General features: G+C 44.7%; 2 protein-coding genes across 3 annotated transcripts in view; one reads left to right on the top strand and one right to left on the bottom strand.

The window, feature by feature from the left end:
• Nucleotides 1-1,069: 1,069 nt before the first annotated feature.
• Nucleotides 1,070-7,445, bottom strand: NUDT2 (nudix hydrolase 2). 2 transcript variants are annotated; one of them, XM_075020632.1, is made up of 4 exons: nucleotides 7,257-7,417; nucleotides 6,628-6,681; nucleotides 5,853-6,010; nucleotides 1,070-1,998 (listed from the first exon to the last, which is right to left on the bottom strand). In XM_075020632.1, the coding sequence occupies exons 3-4, from the start codon at nucleotides 5,983-5,985 to the stop codon at nucleotides 1,685-1,687; spliced, it is 447 nt and encodes a 148-aa protein (XP_074876733.1). In that variant the 5' UTR covers nucleotides 5,986-6,010; nucleotides 6,628-6,681; nucleotides 7,257-7,417; the 3' UTR covers nucleotides 1,070-1,684. The 2 variants fall into 2 exon arrangements, with proteins under 2 accessions (XP_074876733.1, XP_074876734.1); XM_075020633.1 differs by lacking the exons at nucleotides 6,628-6,681; nucleotides 7,257-7,417 and adding an exon at nucleotides 7,425-7,445.
• Nucleotides 7,446-7,714: 269 nt separating this feature from the next.
• The window catches only part of KIF24 (kinesin family member 24), a 31,588-nt gene continuing 26,785 nt past the window's right edge, over nucleotides 7,715-12,517 (top strand). The window contains exon 1 of the mRNA XM_075021555.1: nucleotides 7,715-7,720. The gene's annotated coding sequence lies outside the window, so the exon portion shown is untranslated. The remainder of the gene's footprint in view (nucleotides 7,721-12,517) is intronic.

Below are 12,517 nucleotides of genomic sequence, written 5' to 3'. Positions count from 1 at the left end.
CAGTGCTTGTAAACAGTGTTCATAAACAAAATAAAAGCTGACTGTAAAGTGGAGGAGCACTGTAATTGTTTATGGGTGTGTATATATATTAAAAGCCCCCTTATAGTGCATCCTTGTGTATGCACTATAGTGCATCTGTGTGTATGTGAGTGTGTATATACACACACACACACATGCAAAAAGATGCACTATAAGGGAGCTTTTATAAATCAGTCTACAGGAAGATAACAGAGTGATGAGCAAGACACCACTGGCACACTGCTACTAACATTATTAATGTACGCTGCACCAAAGGATGAGTGCTGCGTAACTGGAGAGTTAACATGATAGTAAACTGCCACCCATATTTCTCAGCACAGCTATGCTGCACCTCTGGTATTGCAAGTCTTCTCCAGGGCTGATGCAATGCTGATGACCCTCACTTCACTCCTGCAGCAATGAGGAAGACAAAGTGGAAGTAGAACCCACTTTCTCATACACTTATTTGCTCTGCAAGGTCCAAGTGACTAAGCAGTAAAGACTGAAGGAGATGTAGGGAAGAAGGGACACTTGTTCTCCCTCAGAGTTGCCCGGGATTCCGAAATCTCATTCTTCACCTAAAAATTTTAATAATGCCATCATGCTTTTTTGGTATTTATGTACCAAAACATCCAAAAGATTATGAACCATTACTAACTGAACATGCATAACCATGCAGAGTGGTAACAACCTCAGCTCCCACCAACGTCAATGACAAAAGAGAGGTCCACAGGAAAGCTGATGCAGGCTTGCTTATAGGTACCACCACAGGCTTCTGCAATCATCCAGCCTGTGTATCTACAGCACAACACTGGCAGTGCACATGGCCCTGCTGCCCACACACGGGTGCAGGCTGCAGCCACAGAAACATAGACACTATCAAACAGAAGCAAGATTGCACATTTGCTTAGATATTCTGTGCAGAAAATGCTATGTTCGGCAGATAGATTTCCCTTTCCCAACCCCCTGAATAATGTAGGCCAAGGTGTCTGTTAAAGAGCAAAGATGAAAAGAAAGAGGCAAAAAAAAAACTTCAAGTTTACCATTTAAATACTGTACATTAACTGTTTACTAAGACTCTTTGGATGGAAAATGTTTTCGTAACAGTACGTTAGTGATGTACATAAATTCATGATACAAACAAACAAGACCTGAAATGATTTGACAAGTTATCACAGCATATCAGTGGAGGAGTTGGGAACAGAACTACTGCTTCTCCATTTGAAATGCAAGGTGCAAGTTCTGCAGTAAACATTTTGTTATTAAAAATCTCCATATGCTCATTTTCTCAATTCTGTAGTTCTATATCAGCAAGTCAAGGAAAATCAAGTGTTTGATTTTTCAAAAGTATGTGTGGTTGTTCACCACTTCAAAGAAAAAAAAAAAGGAACAAGAAAAGATGACAGGGACAGAGGAAGTCTTTGTTAGCTCTGGGTTGCAGTTAAGAGATCTCTGGCTCACGGTTCAATCAGACCATACTTTTTTGTGTTAGTTAGGGGAGACACAAGCTCTTTAAAAGCTCTTCAATGAATTTGATAGATATAAAAAAAGAAATCTATATTTCTGCAGCCATGTAGTTTTTCTCCTGGTTTAAAAAAAAACCAAACAAACCAAAAACCACAGGCCATGCTTCCTCAAAAACTCCCCTTATCCTTCACAAAAGCATTTATTCTTTGGAGCAGAGAAACTGATGCACTTCTTTCAGCGTAGCTTGCATGTCTTCATATTCTGCAAATTTGCAAGCATCCTCCAGCTTCAGCCATTGGAAAGCTTGGTGCTCCTCCGAGAGCTTGATTTCTGTGTTACAGTCCTTCATTTCTGCCAGCCAGTAAATGACAGTCTTAGGTTTGCCACGGACAGGATAGTGCAGTTCTTTCTTGTACCCCTCTATGAGGGTGAGCTGACTGGCCTGCAGACCAGCCTCCTCCTGCGTTTCCCGGAAGGCTGTCTGCAGGTCGTCCTCTCCTGGGTCCACGTGGCCTGTTAAGAAGGTGAAAAAGTAAGTCTCTGAGAAGGACACTCAGATTTTGTTTATTCAGTTGACAACTAGGAAACATTGGGAGACAGAGATGAGAGTACACTCTAGCTGATACAGAATAAAATGGAAATTGGAGAACAAAGATTGCTTTTCCAACTCGTACGTCTTGATTTGTCTTTGTCTCGTGGCTTTTAGGATTGTTGTTTATTTGACATCTTCTGAAACTCCCAGTGGCCTGTCAGCACTACACATCTTTTCTTCCCAGTCCTCTTCTCCTCTTCTGGAGCACTCTGCACCCGTCATGTTCCACCTTAGATCATACTGAGGACTGAGTGCCTCATGAATGTTTTTCCTTTATCCAGCTAGAGGGGAGACTGCTCATCTGCGAGAGTCTTAGTCCTCTCTCAGACCTTCCCTCCCAGAGAAGCTTAAGGCTCATTGCTGCAAAACTCTTACTCATGACAACAGCCCAGAAACAACAGGACCAGGCACCAACAAATGCCATTTAAAAGGTGAGTTTCAATTAGGCAGTTAGGGGTATTTTTACTTCTCTCCCATTTTCCCCTCTGAAATGCAGCAAGCCTAAAAACCAGTCCTTTCACCAGCTGCGTAGTTCTCCTAGGACACATCATTTATTTTACATTGCTCAGAATGAGAGGTGCCATTACAAACAATGGATAAATATAACACATCCCCAGCTGTTTGTACTTTTGTTGAGAAATGTCAGATTTGGTTTTCTCATGAAAGCTCCAGACCAGAACATAAATAGAACAACCCAAGCAAGATCTCAAAAAAGCAACGTAGCAGGAGTTGGGAGGCTTCAAGAGGAAAAAAAGGTTAAACTTTATTTTGCCCCTGTGTCACTATTTTCTGTGTGGTTGGCTGCAAATAGCCGTAACTTCGTCAGAGAGAGGAATCCTTCCTCAGGGCCCAGGAACCCAAAGCCACCCTTTAGTACTAGAACTGGGGTATCTGGGAATCCATTTTGCTTTCCCAACAGCTCTCACTCACTTCTTTGTCTGCATATCAGCTTAAACACCTCTTACTTAAAACGTGACATCATCTCAAATGTGAAATACACTTCTATTTCAAGCAGCAACTGTGTAGAAAACAGCATTTGATGTTGCACTTGACGTCTCGGATATCAGAGATCAAATACACTGAATCTTTAAGTAAAAATATTTTCCCCCTGAATCTCAGCACTACAAGTCAAGCTGTTTCCTTTTTGATTAAGTATGTATTTCCATAGCTGGGACTTATTACTAACAGTTGAGAAACAGAATCCACCTGGCCTTGCACAGCTGGATTACCTTTACAGTATCCCCAGCAAATGCCCAAAGAACATCCATGAACAGTAAGCACCCACTATTTTTTATGATAGTCATCATCCATAGTTGCCAAATGTGCAAAGGGCTGAGGTAGCAATAAAGCCGGGGGGGCTGAGATTCAGTTTCAACTCAAAGGACACCAGTGCAACCTCGTGCTCTCCAGCACTGCAACAGGCAATCACCTCACCCTGCTGTTGATAACCTCAAATCTAAGCTCATTACTGAGCTCATTACTTAGTTTCCAACTTTGTGCAGTACAGTCTACCTACCAGGTGGAAAAAGGACTGCTGGCAGCACCTTAGACCACAGCTTTCAGATCCTCCCAGCTGTTGCACTGATGCAGTTCCAATATGCTGAGGAGGAAAGTGAACCTCACACCCCCTTCCCATCAGCCTCGACAATTTTAAAGTCACAGTTCTAGGAGCATAGATGAGGCTCAGGAAGCTCATGTGGGGAGATCCAAGCAAGTCCAGTTTAATCCCATATGGGCTGCAGCTGCTTAGGGTATATTTAAAATACCAGTGTACAGCTGTAGCTCTAAATTGCCTTTTGCGTGCTCTTGGACAGATGATTACAACTTCTCATTCTGGCTCCTGCCACATTAAATCTATGTCTGCATCGTATACAAGTTACGTTACTGCATTGCACAACCTGATGCTGCCTTTGAAGACCACTCATATCGCAGAGAATATATAATGTAATAGCTCCCCTTCATTTATTGCCCCCAAATCTGTACCAAGCTACTATTAAAGGCTGCCATGTGCCTTTTGATCTATAAAACCTTAAACAATATGTCAACAGAGGTGATTCTTCTCCTCTACTCCACTCTGGTGAGATCCCACCTGCAATACTGTGTCCAGGTCTGGAGTCCTCACTACAAGGAAGACACTGACCTCTTGGGCCGGGTCCAGAGGAGGGCCACAAACAGCATCGGAGGGATGGAACACCTCTCCGGTGAGGACAGGCCGAGAGAGTTGGGCTTCTCCAGACAACTGGAGAAGAGGAGGCTCCGCCGAGACCTCACTGCGGCCTTTCAAGACTTAAAGGGGGCTCAGCAGAAAGATGGGGACACACTTTTTCATGGGGCCTGTAGCGGTAGGACAAGGCGCAACAGCTCTAGACTAGAAGAGGCTAGATGCAGACTAGATACAAGGAAGACTTTTCCTGCCATTGGGGTGCTGCAACACTAGAACAGGTTGCCCAGACAGGTGGTAGATGCCTCATCCCTGCAAAGATTCAAGGTCAGGGGCTCTGAGCAACCTGATCTAGCTGAAGACAGCCCTGCTCACTGCTGGGGGGTTGGACCAGATGGCCCTTAAAGGCCCTTCCCAACCCAAACCATTCTGTGATTCTGTGATTCTGAGTGCGTGAGATGTATGCGTATGAGTCTTTTCACTCCCTACTGAAATGCCTACGAGTCTTTTTAAACACTCGTCCAGAATTACTGTGCTGCCAATGAACCTTTCCACACGGGTCTCTCCTCTCACAACAACCAATCATGTCCCAGCACATGTTTTTTAGCTTTCCAGTAGGCTGCAAACTCTAATCCCTTAGGCTTTTGGTGAGGTGGACAAAGGGGGAGGTTTGGAAAGTTTTGTTCTTTCCCTTAATAGGAGAGTGTAGCTGATGCTGTTATGAGCTTTTTTTTTTCCAATTTGCAAATTCCTGTTTACAAACTGCTCCTGCAGTATGCTTTAAGAGCGCTGCATTTTAGGAAGTGAATACTAGCAGGAAGAAATCTCAGAGGGTAAGAAGATCTACAAGGAACATGAAGTATTTCTGTTCTGCGCTTTTGCTGGTACCAGGGCTGTGACTATGTACTACCAAACACTGGCTCTGTCATGTGCCTTTACAGACAAGGTGTTGTTATATGTCTTGGGGCACCAGGCTTGTCTTCTTCTTTGGGGCCTCACTGATGAGCAAGAATTGCTTAGGTGAAGATGTCTGATAAGGTTACTTCTCCCAGCTGCTCCTCTCATCTCTGCTGCATTAGTCATGTGCTCTTCATCAGTAATTCCTGAACTTAAAGAAATTCCTGCGTCTTTTAAGAAAGGCGCTTTAAAGTGAATCATCACCAATTTCAGTTTGCCTTGTAATGTTGCGCTGCAAACTGTGACCCTTCTGTTTATGCATGGGTCAAACAACCATGCTTTGGCAGCAGCGCTATCTGGCGGAAGGTCAGACCTGAGCGAGAAGGTAAAAATTTCTCTAGTTACCCAATTTCAGTTGTCTGTTTAACGTCTGCCAGAAACATCAGATATCTGAGGAGCACGACTGGGTGACACCGCCCCCCTGCCCCGACCCCACTCAGTTGTGCCCAATAGTTTATACAGTCACAATTTGCAAAGAATTTTGGCCAGAAAATTCCCCACTCAGCTGCACAAACAGCACAATCAGTGGTTACTGTCAACTGATTAACTGCCCCTCAAAGCTGACCTTAGCAGCATTCTGCCAAAGTTCAGTCTACAATGTCACTCACTCTCAACACAAACTATCTTGAAGTGTGTTGTTATCAGAATAAACATCACCTTTGGGTGGGGTCCAGTGGTGGGTCCCATAGGATGTCTGAAGGAGGAGGTATTCAATACTGTCAGTGACCTTAGAAGATGGTGCTGACTGCAGCCTCCTGTAGATGATCAAGCCACAAGCTCTCACAGCCATGCCCCTCTGTTAACTGCACGGAGAGCTGTGGAAGAGCACAGAGGATCAAGCAGGAACAACATACAATGTGGAGCTCAAACAGCCTAGTTGTATTTAGCCAGCAAACATATCTCAGCGTGCGCTAAATCGTCCATCCGTTTGAGTTACTACACAATTAAAATGCATCCCATTAACTATATTTGAATTGTAAAAAAATTGAGTCCTTTCCTTTTAAAACAAGGAAACAGGAACCTGTATAAAAGCTTAAAAAGAAGAAGTTATCAAAAAGCATGAAATATGACCTGCATGACACTTTGCTGCTGATATATTACAAACCACACTGCAGGGAGAAAAAAAAATAAATCATGAAGCAAGAGGAAAGCAAACGATTAACACTCTGAAGCTTTTCCACTGCAAAAATTCAAAGACCCTGTGCAAAGACAATACCTCAACATTACTGGAAGTGACATAGAGAAATGAATGCCCAAGATAGAACCCCTGCAGCAGAAAACTCCTCAAGATGCCAGTGGCAGAGCTGAGAAAAGGAAGGACAAAGGACAGGGTCCCTGCTCTCTGGCCTAGAGATGAGGCTGTTACAGAAAACTAAAAGCTTCTTGGCATATGGTATAAGCACTAACTTCATGTAAATTGAAAGGAACACACCTCTTAAGTGACAAATATTATAATCAATAAGCTATGTAGCCAGGACAACTGGTCCTACACAGAAAAAGAGAGAAAGCAATGGAGATGAGAAATCCATGTTAAAGAATACAGCGATCCCCAGTTCCAGGCAAAGCTTTGCATTTTGACGGAGCCGCGCATTTCAGTAACACGTTTACACAACACTGGTTTTCCCCGAGATGCCCAGCGGCACCTCCAGTTTCCAAACCGGGAAACGGCACCACAGAGCCCCTCCCCACCAACCAAGCCCCAGGACGGCGTCCAGCTCTCCCGGTTAACCCCTCTTTAACCGCCACAATCAGTGTCTGACCAGCCGTGCCAAAGACAACCCACCCCTACTGGCAGCCACCAAACCCCCGGGCGGCCCAGGGGCCGACCCCGCCTGATTCGGAGGCAGGAGGCCGCCCAAGGCGGGAGGCCAGCACCCCCTCCCGTGCGCGCCCGGGAACGCCAAGCTCGCTCGGCCGCAGCCTGGAAAGACAAACCTCCCCCAGGCCCGCCAGGCACCCCGGGGCCCGGCTCCCCTTCCCTCCCTCCCTCCCTCCCGCAGAGGGTGGCCCCCCGCCATGTCCCCAGGGGCCGGCTCTCAGCGGGCAGGGCCCTGCCGCTACCGGGCCGAGGTGGGACGGGGGGACCAGGGCTGGCGGCCCGGGGGAGGACGGGCCTCTCCGGCCGTTGCCATGGCAGCGGGACACCCCCCCCCGGTGCAGGCCGGGACACTGGAGGAGCCGGACACGGAGGCTCAGGGACCCGGTCACCCCCACGGCGGCCACCCTCACCTCCGCTTCCGGGCCGGAGAGTAGGCGGGGCGCGGCGTACGAGTGAAAGCGGCCTCAACCAATCACAGCGGCACGGGCGCTGGCGGGAGCCCCTCCCCTTCTCGTCCCGCCCTCCCGCCTGGACTCTAGGCTCCGCAGAGATCTCGGATTGGTTTCTCCCCGCCGGGACACGCCCCGTCCGCGCTTCTCCCTCGCCCTATTCGCTGGCTGGGGGCGACAGGCTGCGCGCCAGCGTTTGAAGCGGGAAAAGCGTTGTTGCCATGGTGACGCGGCCTAGTCGCCGCTGCCGAGCGCCGGTGAGTGGCAGCGGGGGCCGCGGGCGGGGAGGGCGCGGCGGCTGGCGGGAGGGGGGCGCCTGCCGTGAGGTGAAGGGGACGGCCGCGCCGAGGCAGCGGGGGAGTTGTCCCGGGGGCATCACCCTCCCCGGGTGGCGGGGCAGTGCCGCGGCTTCCCTCAGCCCCGTCCCGTCCCGCCGCGGATCCCGAGCCGGCTGCGGTGCCGTCTGCGGGGCCGCCCCCTCCTTCGGGCCCCTGGCCGGCGCCGATGTGTGCGGGGAAAAGAGGAAAAAGAACCCGGGGTGGAAGAGGGAAGGATGAGAGGAGAGCCCTCACATGGTGGGGGGCGGGGGCGAGGCGGCTGCTGCAGGAGGGTGCCGGCAGCCGGCTGGGTGCGAGGCCCCCGCCTCAGCCCTACGCCCCTTCTTCCAGGGGTGAAGCTGTACAGTTCCTCAGTCTGGGACTAAATTCGGCGAGGGAAGCTATAAATCCCTACGGGTCTAAATTCAGTAACCACGTCCCCCCTCAGTTGTACAGTGTAATTCCAGATGCGCAGCGGTTTGTTTTGATACAACTATAAAATAAATTTTGAAAGCCATTTGGTAAATCTTACTGGCAGGAGAAGCTCGGGCACAATCTTCAAATAATCAGCATCCCAATATAACTTGTAGATTATTTTCTTAGCATGCGGTTGAATATTAGACACTTCCCGTTTCCACGCAGCTGTTGTTTTAAGCAGTTGTTGGGGATCAGCTGTAGGATGGAGTCTCTTCTGCTGAGGTCACCAGACTATACTTAGTATGAAGGGCTGATGATAAAAAATAGCAGTCTCTTGCCAATTGAAAAATACTCTGTTGGAAAACAACCTCTCCAACATTTATTTGTTATTTTTCAGTCTGTTCTAAAGAGCAATGAAATGCATTGCAGTTTTAGTAACCAACTCCCTAGTAGGTATGACAGTAAGTAGCAAAGGAAGTAGGAGTGTTGCTGCAGGGAGAAGATGTGCATCATGGTCCAGCTGTAAAATAGTTGTCATTTAACATTAAAAGTATTCCCTCCTCTCCCATTACTTTTACTATACTGAAACTATACGTGGTTATCTATTGCTAGTATTCAACTTTGTTCCTCGTGTCTTCAAAACAGGCTGCTACAACAGTTGTTCCAATGAGCAACAGAATATTTAATACCATGTTGTGTACGTGCACAGGGAGTTGCATAGTGTAATCCTATGATCTTAAAAAGGGATCTGCTGCAACGTCAAACACACTTTCATAGATCCCTAACTGCTGCATTATACTAAAGTCACAAATTCATGTTACAGTACAGGTGTTCTGTTATGGAGCTTGTGTTTATAAAAGTGCTACCACACCCTGACCTCATTCTTCACAGGAATAACCTAGTTTCCAAGAAACGGGGTCAGAATGATTAAAGGCAAAGCATTTTGTGTGGTGCTCTGGAAAAGCAAATTAGCCATTCAATTCTGGAGGGCAAACTCAGATTTGGCTTTGGATCACAGTAAAACAAGAGCTTAATGTTCAGATGAATAAGAAATAAAAATGGATGACTGGTGGCGTGAGTTGGTAAGTCTCCCTCTTCTTGATCATATGATTGTCAGATTGGCTTCGTTCTGGTCTTCTGCTTCTATACTTTAAAAACCAGCAAATGCTCTGGCACAGACAAAGCCCATGCGGAAGACTTGTTTGGAGTAATGTGGTTACAAGTAATGAGTACAATACACAGCTATAGTTGTGGTCAGGAGAGGAAACGTACCTACCTGCTACATGCATTTACAAATTTTGTAAGTTCTTAAGCTTTGTTCTTATAAGGTACTTGCAAAGGAAAATTATTTACAGAATACAAAGTGATAGGCAGGAAAACAAGGTGCTGTTTAGGTTTTGTACACTGGTTAACACTTACTGTTTATCAGATACTCTTGAAGATTGTGCCTAATAGAATTATTTCATGATCAGACCAAAGTTTATGATTCAGAATGATTATCTTAGATTATTTGTGGGATTAAATGTATAGTTGCATTAGTTTGCATTTGTAGGAGTGCCACATAAGATTTCTTCACTTTGCCACGACTTATTTTCCCTAGTTTAAAATACAGATATAGTGATACTTGCATCATGTCTTGGTGGTGGCACTCAGGACTATCAGCGGAAGTCAGCTAAAATTGTCAGGTAGATGTGAGTGAGCTACAGTGGGATAACAGGGCCGTTACTCGTATAATGTGAGTGTTATTCAAGTGAACGGTGCACTGACATCTTTAATATATCAGAGGTTAATAAGGATCAAGATATAGTGGCCTAAGGCTGCTTTATTCTTAAAATAGTCTATGTAGGGATTTTACGTGATTTATGCATAGTGACTGACACTAACTGAGTATCTTTGAAGGCCAGCCTTTTCTCCACTTTGAAAAGTGCATTGAGAATGAGAAGATCTGTGTAAGAGCTAGTTAATAATTAAAAGCATTTTAAAATGGAGGATCAGCTCCTAGAGCATAATTTTGTGGTAAGTTAATTTTCTTCAGAACATATAAAATGCAACCACTCATTACTACTGTTTACGCCTGACTTTTTGTTTTTCCCCAGCTTTATGACCTTTAAAACACCTCTATTACTGAAACAAAGGAGGAGTTCTCTGATGACAAGCTGTGATCTTATTTTGTGCTTTGAGTTGGTCCCCTTATATAAAATTCTAATGCTTTTTTACGATAAGTACCTATCCATTACCAGCATGTGGCAGCCTCTTAAGATCTTTGTAAAACTTTGCATAAAGAGTTGTAGAGAACTCAGGTTTGCCACATAAAGATGATAGGCTGACTAGTCCTTTGTTCAGACATCTCACATGTTCCAGTAGTAAGGTCTATCACCATTAACTGTTTCTCCCTCGCTGCTAGCCTGTGTAATTAGTAAAGATGCTCTGGACTTCGTTGACTTCACTGTTTCACTGACCAGCTTCAGCATCTTTTTGTCAGTGGCAAAGCAGGTCCCTTGTGTGAGAATAAAGTGAAAATTTCAAAGTGTAGCTGAGTCTGTCTGCCAGATAAAATGAGAAGGTCAACCACTGAACAGCAAAGCATTAGAAGTGATGTTGTAATAGAGATTGAGTGAAAAGTTTTTCTTAGGCCTGAGACTATCTGACCTTATAACTGGGTGCTCATGGAGAATTACGCCTCCGTACTGACTCAATTCTGCCGCAAAATATGTTATATCCAGCTTTTGGATTAAGAATTCTTAAGCTTTTGTCTCAATCCTGTTTTCAGTGAAGCCACTCATAGCTTTGCATGGAACAAGACCTGGGCTTTGACGTCATGTTACTACACTGAAGAATGTTATATTTTTTCTGCCTTAGGACACCGTGTTCTCTCAGGTGAACAAACAAAATTAGATCCTGACAATAACTGAAGTAGTGCTGGCTTTTATTGTAAAAAAGTAAAAGTCTTCTCCTTTTTTGCCAGAAGATGGCATTATCATTAAAAATTTAGGTTTCTTGAAAACCTACCAATACTACTCTTATTTCTTTGCAAAGCTAATTAATGTTGAAAAATTACATATCTGTTTTAGAAACAGTGTCTTCTGACACAAAGAACTCTACAGTGTCGGACAAATAAAGTATTCTTTTAATGAGGAGAAAGGAGCTCCTTTCTTTTAGAGCATTGCCAATTAAAAAGCCAGAAGGGTTTCACTGAAAACAGCTGTTTCCCCTGAATTCTCTCATGTATGAACCAGACCAAATCTTCTAGAAAATTGTCTACTCTTGAGTTTTGAAGTAATCAGAAATGCTGGAACCCATCACCGTGACAATTGCTTATTTTTTTGCATGGTTAATTAGTTTGTTACTCCTTTATTTGTCAATGTTCAGTTTTCCTAGGCTGTGAAATTGCTGTGCCATGGATGGAAAGACACTGGAGTTACCTCCTGAAACCACTTATTTCCAGTAAGATTTAATATATCTGGGGAAGCAGAAGCAGTTATATTACTTCCTGGGCCAGCTCTCATTAAGAAGCCAATTAGTTGCTTTCATATGGCACAGAGCCATAGCTAATAAGCTGTGCAGAGCTGCTTACATGTCTCAGTGCTAAACTTCTCATATGTTCTGCCGTACCTATATTACTTGAATTTTCTGTATTTTGAGAATCCTCCTCCCTTGTTACACCAGATAATGGAAACCTGTCTCTACAATCATTTCTAGCTATTTAAATGTATTTTGTTTAATTTTTAATTAGAACCTTGACCTTAAAATTCTTAGTTCTCTCCCCTTGTCTGCTGCTCTTGTTTTGGGAAGTGTCTCCAGTTTTTTTCTCTTTTGTCCTCTCTTCTCTCTCCTGTGTCCAACACTATAGTTCAAACAGAGGTCAGTACTGAATTAGTTCTTGCAGTGGTCTTTGGCCACTCTGTATTTAACTTAAGTATATATAAAGATGTAGGTGTAATCTAGGATACAGAGTTAGAATAGACAGAAGAAATTTGCTGGATTGTTTTCATTTTTAACAGATTCTCAGTACTGAGACTGGTGTCTTGGCTTTGTGTTCTAGCTGCTCCTTTCATCAAACAAAAGAAGTTTCTCATGGCAGTGCATACAGACAGTTACACAGGACCTGTACTGATTCTATACTTCAAGCTACCTTATGTAAGATAGGCATTTTTTCAAAAACATAACCCTTCTTTAAGTGAAGTCTGAAGTTCCTGTAGAATTTTATCTGTTAGAGAAGTTAGCAAATTGTGAATGCTTGTGAAAACCCTTGCACGTGTGTCTTAGCCTCTCTGATCTTTGGGTTTGCTCTCCTTTTTGTCAATTTTGATTTCCCCCTCC

This window comes from Buteo buteo, chromosome Z, assembly GCF_964188355.1.
Source record: "Buteo buteo chromosome Z, bButBut1.hap1.1, whole genome shotgun sequence".
Taxonomy (NCBI): domain Eukaryota; kingdom Metazoa; phylum Chordata; class Aves; order Accipitriformes; family Accipitridae; genus Buteo; species Buteo buteo.
The sequence above is the reverse complement of the archived record's forward strand: the minus strand, read 5'-3'. Positions and strand labels throughout refer to the sequence as shown.

Excerpts from the sequence above, each read along its gene's own strand:
- NUDT2 (XM_075020633.1), bottom strand. The coding sequence starts at position 5,985 with ATGGCTGTGAGAGCTTGTGGCTTGATCATCTACAGGAGGCTGCAGTCA. Across the intron at positions 1,999-5,852 it reads CCACTGGACCCCACCCAAAG|GCCACGTGGACCCAGGAGAG; the intron begins GTGATGTTTATT and ends CCTTCTTAACAG.